This window comes from Mobula birostris, chromosome 9, assembly GCF_030028105.1.
Source record: "Mobula birostris isolate sMobBir1 chromosome 9, sMobBir1.hap1, whole genome shotgun sequence".
Classification (NCBI taxonomy): Eukaryota; Metazoa; Chordata; class Chondrichthyes; order Myliobatiformes; family Myliobatidae; genus Mobula; species Mobula birostris.
Genome location: NC_092378.1, coordinates 51,290,626 through 51,313,331, shown reverse-complemented (window position 1 = coordinate 51,313,331; position 22,706 = coordinate 51,290,626). Strand labels below are relative to the sequence as shown.

General features: G+C 43.4%; 1 protein-coding gene across 1 annotated transcript in view; it reads right to left on the bottom strand.

Moving 5' to 3' along the window:
• The window catches only part of dgki (diacylglycerol kinase, iota), a 244,031-nt gene that overhangs the window by 143,931 nt on the left and 77,394 nt on the right, over nucleotides 1–22,706 (bottom strand). The window contains exons 3-5 of the mRNA XM_072269422.1: nucleotides 15,231–15,326; nucleotides 4,732–4,806; nucleotides 3,710–3,766 (exon numbers count right to left, since the gene is read on the bottom strand). Coding sequence (XP_072125523.1) covers nucleotides 3,710–3,766; nucleotides 4,732–4,806; nucleotides 15,231–15,326 — 228 coding nt within the window. The remainder of the gene's footprint in view (nucleotides 1–3,709; nucleotides 3,767–4,731; nucleotides 4,807–15,230; nucleotides 15,327–22,706) is intronic.

Genomic DNA, 22,706 nt, shown 5'->3' with positions numbered 1-22,706 from the left:
TAATTTATTGTAATTTATACTCTTTTTATGTATTGCACTGCATTGTTGTTGCAAAACAAAAACTTTCACTACAGCATCTGTGGAAGAAAAGGAATCATGCGAGGAAGTTGGGAGAGCAAACACCAATCTTCACTTGGCGATCAGCAGTGGAACGGTGAGCAGCTTCAAGTAGCTGGCCATCAGCATCTCAGAGCATCTGTCCTGGGCCAAATATATTGATACAATCATGAAGATTCATGATTCTGTTTTATGACGCCAGCAGTTATGCTTCATTTGGACTCTGAGGAGACTCGGTATGTCAGCAAAGACTCTTGCTGGTTTCTACAGGTGCACAGTGGAGAGCTTCCTGACTGACTGCATCAGCGCCTGGTATGGAGGGGCCACTGCACAGGATCAAAACAGGCAGCAGAGGGGTGTCAACTCAGCTAGTTCCATCATGGGCACAAGCCTGCTCACCATCAAGTACACCTTCAAACGGACATGGTGCCTCAAAATGGCGTCATCCACCATTAAGGACTCTCACCATCCAGCACGTGCCCCCTTCTCATTACTACCATGAGGGAGGATGTATAGGAGCCTTACGCGCCATACTTAATGTTGTAGGGATAACTTCTTCCCCTCTACCATCAGATTTCAGAATGGTTCATGAACCCACAGACACTACCTTGTGTTTTGCACAATTTTTCTTCTCTTTTGCTCTGTTTATTATCTTATTGTGACACATATTAATTTTTGATATCTGGCACTGTACTCCTGCCACCAAACAACAAATTTCATGAAATATATCAGTGAAAATAAACCTGATTCTGATTCATAAAAGTCCTTTCCCTCCATCCACTCCAACAAATCCTTTCTGCATCCTTTCCACCCCCAGCCCCACAGATGCTGCAACCCACTGGGTTTCTCCAGCAGATCATTTGTTGCTCCAGACTCCAGCGCCTGCTGTGTTGTGTCCCCCTGCAGTGCAGAGTCCCGGGAACAGCATGGCCTCTATCTTAGAACATAATACAGTTACAATTCCTCAGGTTTTATAATCCCAGGGGCCACAGTGTCACAGCTAGTGGTGCTACTACCTCACAATTCCAGTGACTCAGGTTCAATCCTGCCCTTAGATGGGGCGGGGTGTGTGTGTGTGTGTGTGTGTGTGTGTGTGTGTGTGTGTGTGTGTGTGTATGTGTATGTGTGTGTAGTTTGCACGTTCTCTCTGCAACCCAAAAACTCTTGACCTCATAGTCTACCTCGTAATGGTCTTGCTCCTTATTGTCTACCTGCACAGTACCTTTCTCTGTTACTGTAACATTTATCTTCTACTACCTCAGAGCACTGATGTGATAAAATGATCTGTATTTTTAGATTTGGGTGTAAAATTGTTATTTGTCTTATATTTTATCTTTTCCAAGCGATTCTGCAGATGCTGGAATTATATTTCCTAATCTTAAGTGTATGTTCATATTATTGGTATGGACTAGATGGGACAAATGGCCTGTTTCTGTACTGTTCTGTTTTATGACTCTATGACCTATATGTGTGTAATTGTTCAGTGAATTTTCAATAATTGCATTATAGCTTCATCTGTATTTTCCTAGAAGTTTCTCTGAATCCTGTGTCACACCATTGAACTTTACAATTTCATAGGCTACTTCTTGTCACTGGAATGTGCTTCAATCTCTCAGAGTAAGAGAGATAAAACACATAAACTAGAAAAGATTTCAGTGTAAGACAACCACTAATTTTTTTCTTTGTCTCTTCTTTGTTCTCGTCCTTCACTTTCTCTCTCTTCCTTACAGTAGAGTGAGGTCGTTAACATGATTTCTTACTGTTATGAACACCTAATAAAATGTCTGTAATTACTAGATGTACACCTCATTCTTGACTTTCAAAGGTGCTCTGGATCAATATCACCACGTCCAATGGTATGGATGGCTTGTAAAACCAGGATTCTCACTGTATCTTGGTTCAGGTGTCAATAATAGACTAATTTATCCCACTGGACTGGCAGACAGGAAGGCTCTACAATGGGCTGTCAAATCTACAATGGGCTGTCAAATCTACAATAGGTAGTCAAATCTACAATAGGCAGTCAAATCTACAATGGGCAGTCAAATCTACAATGGGCAGTCAAATCTGTAATGGGCTGTCAAATCTACAATGGGCAGTCAAATCTACAATGGGCTGTCAAATCTACAATGGGCAGTCAAATCTGCCCAACACATCACAGGCACCAGCCTACCCACCATCAAGGGCATTTATACAGAAAGGTGCCGGAAAAGGGCCAGTAACATCGTGAGGATCCCACCTACCCTGCTCATGGACTATCTGTCCCACTCCCATCAAGGAGGAGGCTACATAGCATCCACAGCAGGACAACCAGACCCAAATACAGTTACTTTCCCCAAGCAGTAAGGCAGATCAACACCCCAACCACTAACCCAGCCCTGCACACCCCCCCATCACTACTTTATCATTTCCTGTCAGTCACCTTATGTAAAGACATCCTGTGCCTAGCATCACATACAATCAATCTATGCATATAAGCTATCTTGTGCACTTATATGTATTGTGTTTTTCTCTTATTGTGTTCTTTATCTTATTGTGTGTTTATTTTTTGTTGCATTGGACATGGAGGAACAGATATTTTGTTGTCCTTTACACTTGTGTTCTGGACACGACATTAAATAATCTTGAATCTCGGTGCTCTGTTTTCTCCAACACTCCAAAGACGTGACGGTAGATTAATTGGGCATCAAATTACTCCTGGTGCGGGTAAGTGGCTGATCAATCAAATGCTGAGTTGGTGTATATGTGAGGGGAGTAAGCTATAGAACAACAGGGAAACAAAGAGGGTAATGGGACTGAAAAAATTGGCAAGTTTCCAATGGGCCGCACGTTTGCTTCCTGTGTCATGTTAAGAAGTTACACTGCACAATGCTACACCCATTCACAAAATTCACCTAGACATGTACTTACTCTGTGTCATTCCACTTACAAATTCCTTGTTTCATTTATTTACTTATTTATTTTTATTTAGACATACAGCACAGTAACAGGCCCTTTGAGCCCAACAAACCCATGCCACCCATTCACACCCATGTGACTAACTATGAACTTTGTGTCTTCGGAATGTGGGAGGAGACCAGAGCACGTGGTGGAAACACACACAGTCATGGGATGAATGTACAAACTCCTTACAGACAGCGGCAGAATTGAACCTGGGTTGCTGGTGCTGTAATACCATTACACTAACTGTACGCAACTGTTACCCCAGAAATTTTGCTAGGTTACATTACCGCGCACACACTGGCCCGTTTCTGGCATTTCCTTCAATTTCCCATTCAGCTGCGGTAAGCTCTGCATCTGCACTCTACCTGGTTTTCACCCTGATGCTCACACACACAGAAGGGAATCTGCAGTGGTCAGGCCCCGATCATGTTCTCCTGATGCCATTTACTGAAACTCGCAGTACGAAGCCACCTACCCACAGCTAACTCAATGCACAGTGAATGTAATCCAAACGCATCTACATCACTCAACACTGCCTCAGACGACGATTTTACAGTTCACTGTGGCTTCACCACAGCCCATGGTTCCATTGATCAGTAAGCAGTTCCCCTACAACAACAGAGAGATTCTGCTCTCCTCAATCATACTGCCAAATAAAAACAAAATATTGTAAAATGCAGAGCAGAAATTTGTAGATCTTTTATGTTACCTCTCGAAGAGAGCGGCTCCCTCCTTCTCGATAGGTTGGCTTGCAACGGAAACTTATCTAAATAAAGCAAGTGATAAAAGAACGTGGCATTAGGTTATTAGCGATACTGCACGATGACAGAATCAAACAGAGAACAGAAATGTATCTGACCTTTCTCACTGGAAGGCCCTGGCAAGATCAGAGTTTATTGCCCTTCATCAGGACTGGAAAAGAAGGGGGAAGAAGCCCCTTTTCGGAGAACTGAAAGTGGTTGAAGTGCTCGAGAATGTGCGAAGTGTTTCAAGAAGGGACTGAACCTTGGAGGACAAAATGGAATCGAGAACTGGGGAGGTTCTGGCTCCTTCTCCCTTCCTGATGAAGGGTCTGAGTCTGAAACAATGACAGTTTGTTCCCCTCCATAGATGCTGCCTGACCTGCTGTGTTTCCTCCAGCATCTTCTGTGTTACTCTGGATTTCCAGCATCTGCAGAATTTCTTGTGTTTAGTGTAAAGGGAACGTGTGTTTGAAGGTCGAGGACATGGGCTAGATCCTAAATGTGTACTTTCTGCTGGTATTAAATCAAGAGAAGGACATGGAACTATTTGAATATTATTAACAGGAGAAGATGGCTTAGTTGTGGTCTTCTGAATGTTTTCAACTGATTGCAATATCTATGCAACAAAAGGAAGTTTACCATCTCATGGAACAGAATCACTTCGTTACACTGCCACTTCTGGATGCTTGATTGCTCATGAATCCTGAGATAGCATGCCTCATCAAAAGCATTCTATACAGGTGCCAAGAGCACATGGACAACTGGGGAGAGGGAAGGATCATTGAAAGCTAAAAGGAAGACCGAGACACAAGATGCTGGAAGAACTCAGCAGGCCAGATAGCATATACAGAGGGGATCACAATGCTCGATTCTGGGAGCAATTAGAGAATAATTAAACAGTGGGAGAATTATTCACAAAACGGTTTCAATACTTTACATGTTGACCTGTAAATATAGGACTAAAGTTGGAGGGCAGAGAGTGCTTTACCTTCTCCAGCTGCTCCACACACACAGTGTGCACAATTATTTTGCATGCTGCACATTTCCTCCTTGGAACCGACTTCTGTAAGAGATAAAGTTTAAAAGAAAAGTGTAATGTAAATCCAACAGAGCCAGAGAACAGAGTTACAGAATTGATCCAAAAAATGTTTACTCATCATGGCCTCCACTTAATTATTCCCAATGATCTCCTCCCAGTTAATCCCAGTGATCTTCTCTTGATATTGCCTCTCCATATGGCAATGATCTACCCACAAAAGTCTTTGTTTGGGTCATGTTCTGGTTATTCTCAGTGGCCATATTCTGGTTTACACAGTGACTTTCACTAGGGTTACACCGTGGGGAATAGACAGGGATCTTCATTTAGGTTACTCAGAATCAGGTTTATTATCACTGACACATGTTGTGAAACTTATTGTTATGTGACAGCAGTATAGTGAAATACATTAAAACAAAGTTACATTGAGGAATGTGCACTCAGTGTCCATTTTATTAGATACACCTGCTCGTTAATGCAAATATCTAATCAGCCAATCACGTGGCAGCAAGCATGCAGACATGGTCAAGAGGTTCAGCTGTTGTTCAGACCAAACATCAGAATAGGGAAGAAATGTGATCTAAGTGACTGTGACCACAGAATAATTGTTGGTGCCAGACGGGGTGGTTTGAGTATCTCAGAAACTGCTGATCTCTTGGGATTTTCATGCACAACAGTCTCCAGAGTTTACAGAGAATGGTGCAAGAAACAAAAAGCATCCAGTGAGTGGCAGTTCTATGGACAAAGGTGCCTTGTTAATGAGAGAGATCGGAGGAGAATGGCCATACTGGTTCAAACTGACAGGAAGGCATGGGTTAATCAAATAATCACGCATTACAACAGTGGTGTGCAGAAAAGTGTAGATCACATTGAACCTTGAAGTAGATGGGCTACAGACCATGAACATATACATGGTGGCCACTTTATTAGGTACAGAAGGTATCAAATATATTGCCCACTGAATGTATATATGATAGAATAACTGGATAGTGCAAAAACAGATAAAAATAGTGAAGTAACTCCTGTGTTTATGGATAATAAACTTCATTGATGCAACTTCAGCAGAGGAGCAGCTATGGGCCGTGTTCAAGGACCCACCCGAGGATCTGAATGAATACACCACAGTTGTCACGACTTAATAAAAACATTCATGGACAAGTGACAAAATCATTCAGTCTTCCCAACCAGAAACCTGGTTGAACCATGAGATTTGCAATCTGAGGAGGGCCAGGTCAGCAATATTTAAGTCCTGCAACCAAGTAAGATACAAAAGGCCCAAGTGCTATCTTTGGAAAGCCATCTTACATGCAAAGTGGCAATTCCAGACCAAACTTGAATCACTTAAGAATGCTCGACAGCTTGGCAAGGATAGAGTGCTATTACCTTCCACAAAGTGAAACCAAGCGACATAGGTGACAACAAGGCTTCACTCTCAGAAGCACTCAATGCCTTCTATGCTCAATTTGACAATCAAAGCATACTGGTTAACCAATAGAAAGCAGAGAGTTGGTATAAATGGGTGTTTCTCCGGTTGGCAGTCGGTGGTGAGTGGGGTGCCACAGGGGTTGGTGCTGGGCCCGCAGCTGTTTACCATTTACATTGATAATTTGGAAGAGGGGACTGAGTGTAGCGTAGCAAAATTTGCTGATGACACTAAACTGAGTGGAAAAGCAAATTGTACAGAGGATGTGGAGAGTCTGCAGAGGGATATAGATAGGTTAAATGAGTGGGCCAAGGTCTGGCAGATGGAATACAATGTTGGTAAATGCGAGATCATCCCCTTTGGAAGGAATAATAGAAGAGCAGATTATTATTTAAATGGTGAAAGATTGCAGTATGCTGTTGTGCAGAGGGACTTGGGAGTGTTTGTGCATGAATCGCAAAAAGTTGGCCTGCAGGTACAACAGGTTATTAAGGCAAACAAAATGTTGGCCTTCATTGCTAGAGGGATTGAATTCAAGAGCAGAGAGGTCATGCTGCAAATATTCAGGGTACTGGTGAGGCCACATCTGGAGTACTGTGTGTAGTTCTGGTCTCCATACTTGAGGAAGGACATACTGGCTTCTGGAGGCAGTGCAGAGGAGGCTCACCAGGTTGATTCCAGAGATGAAGGGGTTAACGTATGAGGAGAGATTGAGTCATCTGGGACTATACTCTCTGGAATTCAGAAGAATGAGAGGGGATCTTATAGAAACACACAAAATTTTGAAAGGGATAGATAAGATGGAAGTAGGAAAGTTGTTTCCATTGGTAGGTGAGACTAGAACTAGGGGACATTGCCTCAAGATTCAGGGGAGAAGATTTAGGACGGAGATGAGGAGAAACTGTTTTGCCCTGAGAGTGGTGAATCTGTGGAATTCTCTGCGCAGGGAAGCAGTTGAGGCTTCTTCACTAAATATATTTAAGATACAGTAAGATAGGTTTTTACATAGTAAGGGAATTAAGGGTTATGGGGAAAAGGTAGATGGAGCTCAGTTACGGACAGATCAGCCATGACCATATTGAATGGTGGAGCAGGCTTGATAGGCCGGACGGTCTACTTCTCCTATTTCTTATGTTCTTAAAGCTTGGAGGAACCATTGCAAGCTCTCACAACCCCCGATGACCCTGTGATTTCAGTCTTTGAAAATGATGTGAGAGCATCCTTCAGGAAGGAAAACCCACAGAAAGCATCCAGCCCAGACGGGGCACCTGGCCGAGCACTAAAAACTTGTGTTGGTCAACCTGATGGAGTGTTCACTGAGATCTTTAACCTCTCGCTTCGGCAGTCCGAGGTATTCACTTGCTTCAAGCAGGCATCAATTATACCAGAGCCTGAAAAGGACTTGCCTCAGTGACTGTTGTCCAGTAGCTCTTAGATCCACAGTGATGAAGTGTTCTGAGAGGTTGGTGATGAAACATATCAACTCCTGCCTGAGAAGCAACTTGGATGAACTCCAATTAGTCTACTGGTACAGCAGATGCCACTTCATTGGCTCCTCACTCAATCTTGGAATATTTGAACAGCAAAGATACATACATCAGGATGCACTTTATTGTCTACAGCTCGGCATTCAATACCATCATCCCCTCAAAAATAATCAATAAGCTACAAGACGTTGGCCTCAGTACCTCCTTGTGCAATTGGATCCTCGATTTCCTTACTCTCAGACCCAATGAGTTCGCTTTGGCAATAACATCTCCACAATCTCCAACAACTGAGATGCACCATAAGGCTGTGTGTTTAGCCCCCTGTTCTACTTGCTTTACACTTATGACCAATGGTAAAATAACCCAAAGTTAGCATGGTTTCTGTAAAGGGGAATCTTGCCTTACAAATCTGTTAGAGTACTTTGGGGAAGTTACAAGCAGGGTGGTAAAGGAAAGACAGTGGATGTCATTTACTTGGATTTTCAGAAGGCGTTTGTTAAGATGCCACACATGAGGCTGTTTAACAAATTAAAATCCTATGGCATTACAAGAAAGGTACTGGCATGGATAGCAGAATGGCAGACAGACAGGAGGCAGCGAGTGGGAATAAAAGGAGCCGTTTCTGTTTGGCTGCTGATGACAAGTGGTGTTCCTCAGGGGTCAGTATTGGGACTGCTGCTTTTCACATTGTTTGTCAATGATTTAGATAATGGAATTGATGGCTTTGTGACAAAGTTTGCTGATGATACAAAGATAGGTGGAGGGTTAGGTAGTGCTGAGGAAGCAGTGCGATTGCAGCAGGAATGAGACAAATTGGAAGAATGGGCAAAAAAGTAGCAGATGGAATACAGTGTTGGGAAATGTATGATAATGCATTTTGGTAAAGGAACAATAGTGCAGACTATCTAAATTGGGAGAAGGTTCAAACATTAGAGGTGCAGAGGGACTCAGGAGTCCTCATGCAAGACTCCTAGAAGGTTAATTTACAGGTTGAGTCTGTGGTAAAGAAGGCAAATGCAATGTTGGCATTTATTTCAAGGGGAATAGAATATAAGAACAAGGAGATAATGCTGAGCCTTTATAACACACTAGTCAGGCCGCACTTGAGTATTGTCAGCAGTTTTGGGCCCCATATCTCAGAAAGGACGTGTTGTCATTGGAGAGAGTCCAGAGGAGATTCACGAGGATGATTCTGGAAATGAAGAGGTTAACATATGAGGAGCGTTTGGCAGCCTTGGGCCTGTACTCACTGGAATTTAGAAGAATGCAGGGGGATCTTATTGAAAGCTACTGAATGTTGAAAGGATGAGATAGGGTGGATATGGAGAGAATGCTTCCTAAGGTGAGGGTATCCAGAACTAGAGGGCACAGCCTCAAAATTGAGGAGCGACCCTTTCGAACAGAGGTAAGGAGGAGTTTTTTTTTTAGCCAGAGAGAAGTGAATCGGTGGAATGCTCTGCCACAGACTGCGGTGGAGGCCAAGTCTGGGTGTATATTTATGGGGGAAGTTGATCATTTCCTGATCAGTCAGGGCATCAAAGGATATGGCGAGAAGGCAGGTGTATGGGGTTGAGTGAGATCTGGGATCAGCCATGATGGAATGGCAAAGCAGACTCGATGGGCTGAATGGCCTAATTCTGCTCCTATGTCTTATGCTGTTATGGTCTAAACTGCCCCATTACTGAACTGTTCCCACAATCTATGGACTCACTTTCAAGGACTCTTCATCTCATGTTCTTGATATTTATTGCTTATAAATTTATTTATATTATTTCTTATTTTCCTTTCATGTTTGCACAGTTTGTTGTCTTTTCTACATAGGTTGTTTGTCCGTCCTACTAGGTGTGGGCTTTCAAAATTCCATTATATTTCTTGGATTTACTGTGATTGCCCTCAAGAAGACGAATCACAGGGTTTTATATAGTGACATAATGTACTTTGATAATAAATGTACTTTGAATTTTGAGCTCTCGAATTTATCAAGTGATGACTGCTACAGGTCATTGTCACTGTACTCACCCACGATGATTCTGGTTCTCAAGCATACTGTGATCTATTCTTATTCCAGAGGTCATTGTCTGATTTGCATGCACTGATTGCTTATCAGCTGTTTTCAGTTATGATTTGGATTTGTCAGAGTCAATCAGACAGCGTGAACCAACAGAAACAGGCACTCTGGCCCAATGACTCCTCACTGAATATCAAAGATCTGTATTTTTTTTTAACACTAATCTGACTCTGATCTGCTTTATTCTCCTCACATTCTCATCCGCTCCCTCCAGATTCTCTACACTAGGGATAACTTACAACAGCCAGTTAACCGACCAACCTGCAGGTCTGAAGGATACAGGAGGAAACCAGAGGATCCGGTGGAAACCTATGCAGTTACAAGGAGTACACACAAATTCCACACGGACAGACGCCGAGGTCAGGCTGGAACCTGGGTCGCTGGAGATACAAGCAGCGCCTCTGTGCGATGGTGATCTCCATTCTCACCTCCTAACTTATCCAAATCGATACCCTTAACAGGTCACGCACTCCCCGGTGCACTCAAAGTGACCCGCATTGGGAAGACTCGTCGATTTACTTAGTAATACACAAGAGTTACTCTCTGATTGACTGAATAACCTACAGAGAAGCCACTCATTGATTTGCTCAAAATAACCTCTGAGGACCTTTGCGGTTGCTCATTCTGACCTTCACAATATTTCACTCTGTGATTCATATGCAGTCCAAAATAAACCACGGATGGCTCTCCCATTGCTCAGAATAGCTCTTGCTGGGTTCTGTAACTGATTTACTCACTGACACGAGTGTTTTACCTTGACTAGTATCTTACGAGGGGTGATTGATAAGTTCGCGGCCTAAGGTAGAAGGAGTCAATTTTAGAAAACCTAGCACATTTATTTTTCAACATAGTCCCCTCCTACATTTACACACTTAGTCCAGCAGTCGTGGAGTATACGGATCTTGGACCTCCAGAAAGTGAGTTATAGAGCTCTTGTTACATGCACGTGCAGTTCAACTCTTTGAGTGATTATGTAGAAAGACTGAAGTTAATAACTCATCTCCTTCCACCTTAGGTGGCAAACTTATCAATCACCCCTGCTGTGGACACTTTCTGGAGGTCCAAGATCCGTATGCTCCACGACCACTGGACTAAGTGTGTAAATGTAGGAGGAGACTATGTTGAAAAATAAATGTGCTCGGTTTTCTAAAATTGACTCCTTCTACCTTACGCCCCTCGTATTTAGCCTGTTAGGTGAGTGCTATAATCTACAGCAAGGATGGCCCTCTGGCTTAGAGATGGCAGTCTACACTGGGATAACTGATCCAAGCATCCAGGTTGCTTCTTAGGCAGAAGTTGATATGTTTCATTACCGACCTCTCAAATAACTGATCCTGAACCGAGTGGTGTATAAGATGATGAGAGGCATTGATCGTGTGGATAGTCAGAGGCTTTTTCCCAGGGCTGAAATAACTAACACAAGGGGGCATAGTTCTAAGGTGCTTGGAAGTAGGTACAGAGGGGATGTCGGGGTAAGTCTTTCACACAGAGAGTGGTAAGTGCAAGGAATGCATTGCCTACGAAGGTGGTAGAGGTGGATACAACAGGGCCTTTTAAGAGACTCTTAGATAAGTACATGGAGCTTAGAAAAATAAAGAGCTATGTGTTGGGGTGATTTTAGGCAGTTTCTAGAGTAGATTTCGAAGGTACGGTCCGGATCTGAGCCGTAACCTCCAAATATCCGGGCCTACTTCTCCGTTTTTTTGCACTACCTTATTTTCCATTTTTCTATTTTCTATTTATGATTTATAATTTAAATTTTTAATATTTACTAGTGATTTGTAATCCAGGGAGCGGGAAGCGCAGAATCAGATATCGCTGTGATGATTGTACGCTCTAGTATCAATTGTTTGGCGACAATGAAGTATAAAGTATAAAGGTTACATGGTCGGCACAACGTTGTGGGCCGAAGGGCCTGTAATGTGCTGTAGATTTAAAAAAAAAACCTCTAGATTTACTGTGGGACACTTAATATCCTCACCAAATTCACTCTCTGAGTTACAGTAACCTTCTTCAGGTTTACTGTTCAGCTTTCTCATGATGATTACTTTAGAGGGTTTTAAAAAATGATCTCCCTTTTATCTGAACATCAGTTCTTCAGCCAACATTTATTGCCTCTCCTTCATGGCCCTGATGATGCTGGTGGTGATCCTTTTGGAGAAGGTAATTCCATGTATAACTCTCTTCATGACCTCCTGCCTTTCAAAGAAAAAAAAGTCCTTTCTTATCCGGTCTACCCTCATAGTCATGATATTCCAGTTCTGACAACGTCCTTGTAAATTTCCTCTCTGCCCTTGCCAACGTAGACAAATATTTAACACAAGAAACTCTGCAGATACTGGAAATCCAGAATTACACCCACAAAATGGTGGAGGAACTCAGCAGGTCAGCTCAGGCAGCAGTTATGGAGAGGAATAAATAATTGACATTTTAGGCTGAGGCCCATCATCGGGACATATCTTTGCCCTGCTGCGGAGGCCAGAAATGCACGTGATACTCACACTGCAGCCCAGCCTGTGTCGCATGCAGTCTGGCAGCTCAGTGCATCAGTGGTGCTGTTAGCAAGCCACTCTCTGAATCACTGACAGGAGATCTCCACTACAGTTGCTCTGGGATTTACCAGTTGCGATCTTTGTTTGGTTCTCTTTCAGCAGGGGTCAGAGTCTGCTTTACTCACCCTTATATAGGCAGGCCCTCACAATCAGTCATCATCTCTGACAATGACCTTCATTAGGGTCATTCTGAGAGTCAGCAACACCGGGATCACTATGATTTACTTTGGTTTATGCATTTTGGGGGAATAAGTTGTAGTTCCACCTGAAAGAGCTGATGCCCACCCGCACCAGTCCAAATCTGAATGAACAACCGACCAGTTTTGAACCGATCAGTTTGGGTAATAAATCTGACTTATAAAATGGCCAAGTGGTTAAGGCGTTCGTCTAGTGATCGGAAGGTCGCTAGTTTGAGCCTTGACTGAGGCAGTGTGTTGTGTCTTTGAGCAAGGCACTTAACCACGCATTGCTCTGCGACAACACCGGTGCCAAGCTGTATGGGTCCTAATGCCCTTCCCTTGGACAACATTGGTGGCGTGGCGAGGGGAGACTTGCAGCATGGGCAACTGCCATTCTTCCATACAACCTTGCCCAGGCCTAACGCCCTGGAAACCTTCCAAGGCGCAAATCCATGGTCTCTCGAGACTAACGGATGCTTATATATCCCTTGAGATCCAAGGGCAGAACCCCCGAATAAAGGATGTCCCTTTAAAACTGAGAGGAGGAGGAATTTCTTCAGCCAGAAGTTCGTGAATCTGTGGAAAACTTTGCCACAGAGGGCTGCGGAGGCTAGGTCATTTGGAGAAGGTTCCTTGACTGTCGTTGTTCCTTTTTGCACATTGGCGGCTTTTTTTTGCCATTTTCATAACACTTGACTGCTTTTTGCAAGGCCGTGTTGCTAGTTCAATGCTTAACCCAGCACGGATAGAAAGTGTGCAAGGGTCCGGCTGGATTTGAACTCTGGACTGTTTGCCTCGAAGTCTGGTGCTGATGCCACTACATCACCAGCTGGTTAAGTTTCTTGATTGGTGGGGGGGGGAGGTTAAAGGTCACAGCAAGAACATGCAAGAATGGTGCCTTGGGAAAAGAGAAAAATAATCAACCATGATTGAATAGCAGAACAGATCCAATGGGCCAAATAGCCTAATTCTACTCCTATGTCTAATGGTCCTGTGGTCTTTTAAACTGTTCTGAAAGGACACAAAGGAATGGAATAGTTGAGGATTTCTTGGTCCAGGTTACTGACTGTTTCAGTGGGTTCATTCTGTCCAGTTTAGTCACTGACTCCCAGCAGTCAGTGGTACTGCGCACTATTTAGTTCAGAGGTACATGAATGAAAGCCTACGAGTTCACAAATACATTCCACCCCCACCCCACCCCACCAGATGGTGTCAGAAGCTGCTCATTTCAAGAAGGTAGACCTGCCTTGGCAAATCATCAAAACTTCCACCAGCATCAGGACTAGAGCAACCGGAATGCCCATTACCACTGTATTTAGTGGACTTTAGCTTTTGTGAACTATCAAGTTTCCTTGATGGCAATGAAGTTTCATAAGCCTCCTGTCAGATTTAGTATCCACACCATAAACAGATCAAACACTTCAGAACAGAAGCCAATGAGGTAGCTAGTGAATGGTTTTCAGTGAGGTGTGCTACAGTTACTTGTATCTTCCGATGATGTTCTCTTCCGTTTGTCCTGGTTCATACACATAGCTAAGAAAGCACACCAACGTTTCTACCTCCTCAGAAGGCTGAAGAAATTCGACAGGTCCCCGATGACTCTCATCTTTGTTTTTTTACAGATGCACCATAGTAAACATCCTGCCCAGATGCATTGTGGCTTGATATGGGAACTGCTCTGCCCAATACCAAACAAAACTGCAGAGAGTAGTGAACACAGCCCAATCAATCATACAAACTAATGTCCCCTCCAATGACTCTCTCTACACTTCTCACTGCCTCAGGAAAGCAGCCGACATAATCAAGGACCTTTCCCACCCTTGGTCATTCTCCTTTCTAAGGGAATAGCTTGACAGCACAAATCACCAGACTCAAGGACAGCTTCTATCCTTCAGGCTCCTGAACAGATTTGAATATACAGCACTGTGCAAGAGTCTTAGGCACATATATAGCAAGGGTACCTAAGACCTTTGTACAGTTCTGTACTTTTCAATGGAGAGCAGACAGCGAGTTGTAAATCTGGCGGGAGCAAAGGTTGTTGGGAATGGCGAGGGAGGAGCGCCGCAGGAGGGGTGTGGGACAGGTGGCAGAGAAGGAGTGCCAGGGGTGGGGAGTAGTTGCAGGTGTTGAGACACCCAGCCCTGAGACACCAGGCAAGGTCATTTGATTCCAAACAGTTGATCATCACAGGATGTCTCTCTGATGCTGCTGTGCTACATTCTGCATTATGCTGTTTCTTATTCTGGGTTCTGCTGGTTACGTTCTGCTGGTTACGTTCTGCTGGTTATGTTCTGGCTTCTGATCCCTTCTTTTCAGGCCCTGATGAAGGGTCTTGGCCCAAAACGTAGACCGATTCTTTCTGACTTGCTGTGTTCCTCCAGCATTTCACATGTGTGTTACTATATTCTACACTGTTTTCTTGTTATTACCTCAATATAATTGTACGTGGTATGACCTTCCCACATGGCATGCACTGTCCTGGTGTGCGTGACAATACTAAACCAATATTAAATTATTTATTGAGGTATAGGCTTTTCCAGCCCTTTGAGCTGTGGCACCCAGCAATCGTAGATTTAACTAACCCTAGCCAATTACGGGATAATTTACAATGACCATTTAACCTACCAACTGGTACGTCAATTTGATGCTAGAATTACTTTCTCTAATGAGCTGCACCACGTTGCTACCTATGGCTTGCTCATTTCTGTTTTATTGAACCCAGTTGCCACCACTGTAACTTACAGCTGTCTTCACTAAACAATTCTCTTCTCCAACGTAGCAGAAATCTCCAGAGGCGTTTGTCTCCACCCAGATGTGGTCACCGTTTATAGCATTTTCCTGCAAACAGAAAAGGAATCAAATGTTTCAGCTGTCTTGAACAAACAATATTGGATGACAGAATCATGGTCAAAATAACTGCAGTATTATGAAAATTAACTTAATGGCCAGTGATCATTTCTGTTTGCAACTTGAAGATGTTGCTTAACTGTAGTTGAACATGTTGATGAGGTTGCAAGATTGGAGCATTTCCACTCTTGGGAAAAGCTCCAATCTTACAAAGTGCCAGGCTCTCTCTGTTCATTAGGAACAGCAGCAAACGTCTTTTCAGAGAAGACGGCGAAAACAAAGGCAGAACAATTAAGTAAGAATCACATAACCTTTGATTTTAAAAGCTAGCAGCTAATGTAACAATACTGAGATTTGGATTTGGAGACTCAAATGATTGGAGTTTAGCAAGAAATACTGCTAGTTATTACAATTGCAGCAAGGAGGAGGTATGCGGCAGGAGGTGTTCAGAAGAGCAGTGATCATGCTAACTTTCATAAAACAGAAACACAAGAGATTCTGTAGATGCTGGGAGTCCAGATCAACACACACTAAATGCTGAAGGGACTCAGCAGGTCAGGCAGAATCTATGGAAATGAATAAAAAGTCAATTTTGTGTGTGTGAGGCAACAAGAGGCCAAATACATAAAATATCTGGGTGAATTAAGCTGAAAGTACTCACAATAAATGGTATAAATTCAGCAGAAAGTAGATATAAAGAAATATCATACAAAGCAAAGCAAACTGCAAATCACGTCATATGCATGATATTGCTCTCAAAGTTAAGAGTGAAGTGTAAAGGACATTGCGGGCCTTTTACAGACAGATACGGGTGAAGCAATTTTGTAAAATAATCGAATTTAGACTTGTTTTGTTGGTCTTCTGTCACAGTAGAAGAAAACCCAATATCAATAACAGTGGAACCTGAGCAGTGTAAGGTGGGGAACAATAGATTCAACCTGCTTAATTTGGAAATGGAGAAAAGAAGGTATAATTCGATCTTTGGGATGGCAGAAACAGGTGGGAGATGAGCAAATTTACAGAAGCTCACTAGATTCACAACTTCTGTCTTTGCGTTGGAAATTCACAGATCTCGCTGCATGATTACAGACAGAACAGGAACAATGCTTATCTGTTTGATTTTAGTTGAGGTCTGTCATGATGTAAAAGTGCATCAAGGAATGGCGTGGAAGCGAAGGCAAGGGCAGTGAGTGAAGCGACAAGAGGCCAAACACATGAAGGAGAAACACAGCATTTGTGCTTTGAAATACAAATAACACTTCAGCAATGAGGGGTAAAGTTTTATTTTAAGCACAAGAAAGTCTGCAGATGTTGTAAATCCGATGCAACACACACGAAATGCCAGAGGAACTCAGGAGGTAGATGTTTTGGGCTGAGACCATTGCTCAGGAAGTTCATTTTATTTTATTTAGAGATACAACACGGTTACAGACCCTTTGGCCCAATAAGCCCAGGCCACCCAATTACACCCATGTGACCAATTACTAACCCGTACAACTCTGAATGTGGGAAGAAACCAGAGCAGATCGAGGAAATCCTTGCAGTCATGGAGAAGAGCAAACCAACTCCTTGTAGGCAACAGGGGAACAGAATCCAACTCGCTGGTGCTGATCAGCATTACGCTAACCACTACACTACTGTGTTGCCCCATGACGCTCAAACTAACACTTACTTGCTGCATACGTTTTTCAGAAAGGATGTGGATTGTAAATCTGGCCCTCCCCACACAGATTTAAATGAACCTCCTGCTACCGAAAAAGATTAGCTTTATTTGTCATATGCACATCGAAACATTCAGCGAAATGCGATATTTGCATCAAATCAGCGAGGATTGTACTGAGCAGCCCGCAAGTGTCATACATACTTCCGGCACCAACATCGCATGCCCAGACCTCACTAACCCTACCTGTGTTAGGGTTACCCTACCTCTGTAATCCAGTGAGTGTGAAGTGCAGAATCAAATATCGCTGTGATGATTGTACGTTCTAGTACCAATTGTTTGGCGACAATAAAGTATAAAGTGTGTGTCTTTGTAACGTGGGAGCAAACTGGAGCACTTGGAGGAAACCCACGCAGTCACGGGTAGAACATACCAACTCCTTACAGACAACAGCAGAATTCAATCAGGTCGCTGGCGCTGTCATAGCGTTTCGCGAACTAGTTTGTTAGCATGCCACCCCCATAACACGTAAAATAACACTTACTTGCTGCAAATGGCTTTCCAGAAAGGATTTGGATTGTAAATCTGGCCTTCCCCACAATGATCTAAATGACTTTCCTGCTAGAGAGGTGTCACATTATTACTGAGTACCAGTGAAAGGTTCAACACAAGAAATTCATTGAAAGATGTATGGGCAGGGACTGAGGCTGAAATTGTAGAAACACCTTTGAGGTATTGATAAAGCAAAGGGGGATATTGAGAAAGTACGTTCATTGATGAGACTGTAGATCACATGTATACACGATATAAAAATTATTGACATTTCAAAAGACTTCATTGGAACTGGAAAATGATATTTGGTCAAGACGGAGATCAAGTTGAGTAGAGAGGACCTGCATTTGCAATATGCTTTTTGTAAGCTCAGAATATCCCCAAAATAGAACACCACTGAAGAGACAGCACCGATGAGTGGACATTTGTCACTGTTGTAATGAAACCTAATCAAAGGGGAACGTGATACTGACCACTTCACTGACTTTGGTTAATAAATAGAAAAGGAGGTAATAATTTAAAATGATTTACAATAAAACAGGGCAAACCTATGGAAGACACATTCTATGTAGCTAGCAGTCAGGGACTGTTTTCTCTCTTGCCTATTCTGCCGTTCAATGAGATCGTGATAATTTGGGATCTAAGTCTGCACCCACATTTCCTTCCTCCCTCAGCAGGTTTTGTTAGCAACAACCTGTCACATTCAGACAAAAACCTACCAATTGATCTAATGCCAACTGCTGTTTACAGAGAAATTTCAAACCTCAACCACCCTTTGTATGTTGGGATGAAGTTACGATGAATGAAGTTTCTGTCAGGAGAAGGAAGGTGGTGAGGAGGTGTGGGCAGAGGAGGAGGAGGAGGTGGAGGAAGCTTAATACACCTCTGCAGGCACACAGCTATATTATTTATTTTGAGACTGGCAGATTCCAACAGTGCTCACATCCAACAAAATCTGTGCCGGAAAGCACTATCCCTAAACAATCAGTTCTGCAAACAACCTTTCACCATCCCTAGTCAATTCATGCCAATCACTAGAACAGATAAGATAGGAACATGAGACTGACCGTTCAGCTCCTGGTCCCTATTCCATCAGTCAGTAAGATCGCATCAGCACCATTTCCCTGCACTAACTCCAGACCAAACCTCTCAATGTCTGAAAGTCTGACAATCTCTGTTTTAAATACACTCAGTGACTAAGATGCCACAGCTTTGTTGGGGGCAGAGAATTCCAAAGATTCTGCATACTCCATGTGAAGAAGTTACTTCTCACTTCTGTTCCAAATGCCAGCCCGGTTTTGGGACTGATCCCTAGACACCCCAGCCAGAGAATAACAATAACCTTGCATTTAACCTGTAAAGCCTTTTGAGAAATCCGTATTTCCAACTTTCACTCTCCGAAACTTCAGAGAGTTAAAAACTTCTATCATTAAATCTCTCCTCCACAAACCACTTATCACCGTGGCAACGAAAGGGCACAGAAAGCCTTTACAAATGAACTATATGCGTCTTGCAAGAGGAAAACAAACAAACAATATACCGATGCACCCCTAAACATAGCTAACAACATTATTGGTCTTCCTTTTCTCAATCTATCCACGCTCTGATGAAGGGTCTGGGCTTGAAACGGCGACTGTTTATTCCTCTCCATAGATACTGCCTGACCTGTTGATTTCCTCCAGCATCTTGTGTCTTTCTATCTGCGCACTGCAATCTTTGCAGGTTGTGCAGAGACCAACTGCTTAGATTCCTACCCTTGCAGTTGACTTGCATAAAGCTATATCCTTGTAACCTTGCAAGAGTTCGACCGAGACTACCCGACCTGTACCCACTCAGCCAGTGGGGCAGAACAACCCCATAGATTGCTCGAGGCCAGAGTAGCCAAAGGGCGTGGAGTCCTCAGCTCTGTGCTCCGATTCACCATGCTGTACAGCTCTGTGGTTGTAATCAGGCTCAGTCCTGATGCAGAGTCTCGACCTGAAACACTGATTATCCCTCTGCCTCCACAGATGCTGCTTGATCTGCTGGGTTCTTCCAACAGGTTGTCTATTGCTCCAGATTCCAGCATCTGCAGTCTGTTGTTTGTCTCTGACTCTATGAGCCCTTGACAATGTGAGCCAAGACCGACATGAATATTTTATTGTTGCAACTTGTTACTCCATTCATCAGTACATGTGTTCTTGCATTTTCCCACATTGGGAACCACAATGAGTCAGACAGCCTCATGTCAGTGATCTGGATGACAGAACTGATGACTTTGTGGCCAAGTTTGCAGATGATACAAAGAAAGGTGGAAGGGCAGGTAGTTTTAAGGAAGCAGGGAGTCTGCAGAAGGGCTTAGACAGATTACAAGAGTGGGCAAAGCAGTATATGGTCATGCACTTTGGTAGAAGGAACAAAGGTTTTGCCTATTTTCCAAATGGAGAGAAAATTCAGAAATGAGTTACAAAGTGGCTTGGGAGTCCTGGTGCAGGTTTTCCTACAGGTTAACTTGCAGGCAGAGTCAGTGCTCAGGAAAGCAAATACAATGCTAGCATTCACCTTAAGAGGACTAGAATTTAACGCAAGGATGTAATGTTGAGGTTTATAAGGCATTGGTTGGACTGTACTTGGAATATGATGAACAGTTTGGGGCCACTTTCTAAGAAAGAATGGGTTAACATTGGACAGGGGCTAGAGGAGGTTCACAAGAATGATCCCAAGAGGAAAGGGTTAACATATGAGGAGTGTTTGCTCTGGGCCTGTATCTGCTGGAGTTTAGAAGAATGAGGGGAGGATCTCATTTATACCTAACAGATATTGAAAGGCCCAGACAGAGAGGACATGGACAGGACACTTCCTATACTAGGGGAGTCTAGGACCCAAGGGCATGGTCTCCAATGTATGGACGTCCTTCTAGAAGAGAGAAGAGAAGAATTTCTTTAGTCAGAGAGTATTGAATCTGTAGAATTCATTGGCACAGTTGACTGTGGAGGCCAAGTCAATGGACACATCTATAGTGGAGGCTGATAGGTTCTTGATTGGTATAGGTGTCAAAGGTTATGGAGAGAAGGCAGGATAATAGAGTTGAGAAGGATAATAAATCAGCCATGATGGAATGGCACAGCAGACTCGATGCGTCAATTGGCCTAATTCCTGCTCCTGTCTTACGGCCTCCTCAAATCTTTCTGCAACAGTGGACCATGCTTAGATTATTCTATTCAATCATTCTCCTCACCAAAGGTGCTGAACTACCGTAGCCGGACAGAGACCTGCAACGTCTGAAGTGGGCTCCCTGCTGTGATCATGAGCATGTGATCCTGCTCACTGCTGAACGGGTGTAAACCTGCCTGACAGGCCTCACTGGAAATAGGAACTCGTTCTGCATGGCCAATGAGGGGCTGAATAACAAAATAAGAACTGCAGAAGCTGGCAATCTGAGATAAAAATAGAAAATGCTGTACATCCCCAGGTGGTCAGGTTCATCCTTGGAGTGCGGAAACCGGGATAGTGTTTCAAGTTGAAGAACCTTCATCAGAACCAACAGACCTGAAAGTTAAGTAAATTCCTCTCCCACAGATACTACCTGACCTTTTGAGTATTTCCAGAATTTTCAGCTTTCAGTGCAGAGGGGCTGAGCTACTCCATGGATTATTATTGCTAACCTCTCCACCAACTGTCGCATGCACGGCAGGCTTGTGAGAAACAGGAAGGGTATTTGGAAGCTTATAATCAAATCTCTCTCTTGCAAAATACTGCCATTAGGGATTGAGGAGATTTGGCACTATATGTCACCAAGAACTCCAGCAAACTTCGACAGATGTACGTTGGAGAGCATTCTGGCTGGTCGCAACACCATCTGGTATGGAGCCACCAGTGCACAGTTTCATGAGGGGCTTCGGAGGGTGGCAGTCTCAGCCAGCTCCGTCATCAGCACAACTCTCCCCACCACTGTGCGCATCAAAAGTAGGCAGCATCCGTCGTTAAGGACACTCACCATGCCCTCTTCTCATTACTACTATCAGAGGAAATGTACAGTAACCTGAAGACACACACTCAACATTCTAAGAGCAGCTTCTTCCCCTCTGCAATCAGATTTTTCAAGGGGCCATGAACTTATGAACACTACCTGGCTGTTCCGCTTTTGAATTATTTATTTATTTAGTTTTATTGTATCTTATAGTAATGCCACAAAGCAACTAATTTCACAATTTCACAGCTAATATCAGTGACAATAACTCTGATTCAAATGCAGGGTCTCAACCCAAAACACCAACTATTTCATCCCCCCTCCTCCACAGATACTGCTCATTTGTTGCATCAAGGAAGCTTGCATAGAGTCATAGAACACAGCAACACAAAAACAGGTCCTTTGGCCCATCTAGTCCATGCTGAACAATAAATCTGTCTAGTCACATTCACCTGCACACGGACCCTAGCCTCGCTACCCTTCCCATCCACATACCTATCCAAGTTTCTCTTAAATGTTGAAATTGAACCCGAATCCAACGCCTCCTCTGGCAGCTTGTTCCACACTCTTGCCAACCTCTGCGTGAACCTCCCTCTCAGGTTCCCCTTAAACATTTAAGCTTTCAGCCATAACCCATGATCGCTAGTTCTAGTCTTACCCCACCTCAGTGTAAAAAAAGCCAGCTGGCATTTTCCTTGTCTATACCCCTCATAATTTTGTATGCCTCTTTCACTTCTCCACTCATTCTCCTGCACTCCAGGGAACAAAGTCCTAACCTGTTCAACTTTTGTCATTAACTCAGGCAACAGCTTTGTAAATTTTCTCTGCACTCTTTCGATCTGGTAGATATCTTTCTGTAGGCAGGTGACCAAAATGGCACACAGTACTCCAAATTATGCCTCACCAGCGTCTTATACAACTTCAACATAATATCCCGCCTCCTGTACTCAATGCTTTGAAGGCCAATGTGCCAAAAGCTTTCCTTTCGACCTTATCTACCGCCACTTTCAAGGAATTATGGATCTGTATTCCCTGATCCCTCTGTTCTACTGTTACTGTCCCATGGAGAGGGAGATATTCTTAATGGAGATTCATCAAGGCTTGTAGACAATGGTTAAGGATGTGGAGACTTTAAATGCTACCTTATCTCCTGCCTTCAATAGGTTAATAGTCCCAGGTCTTACAAGATGCTGACAACCTTCTTAATAAG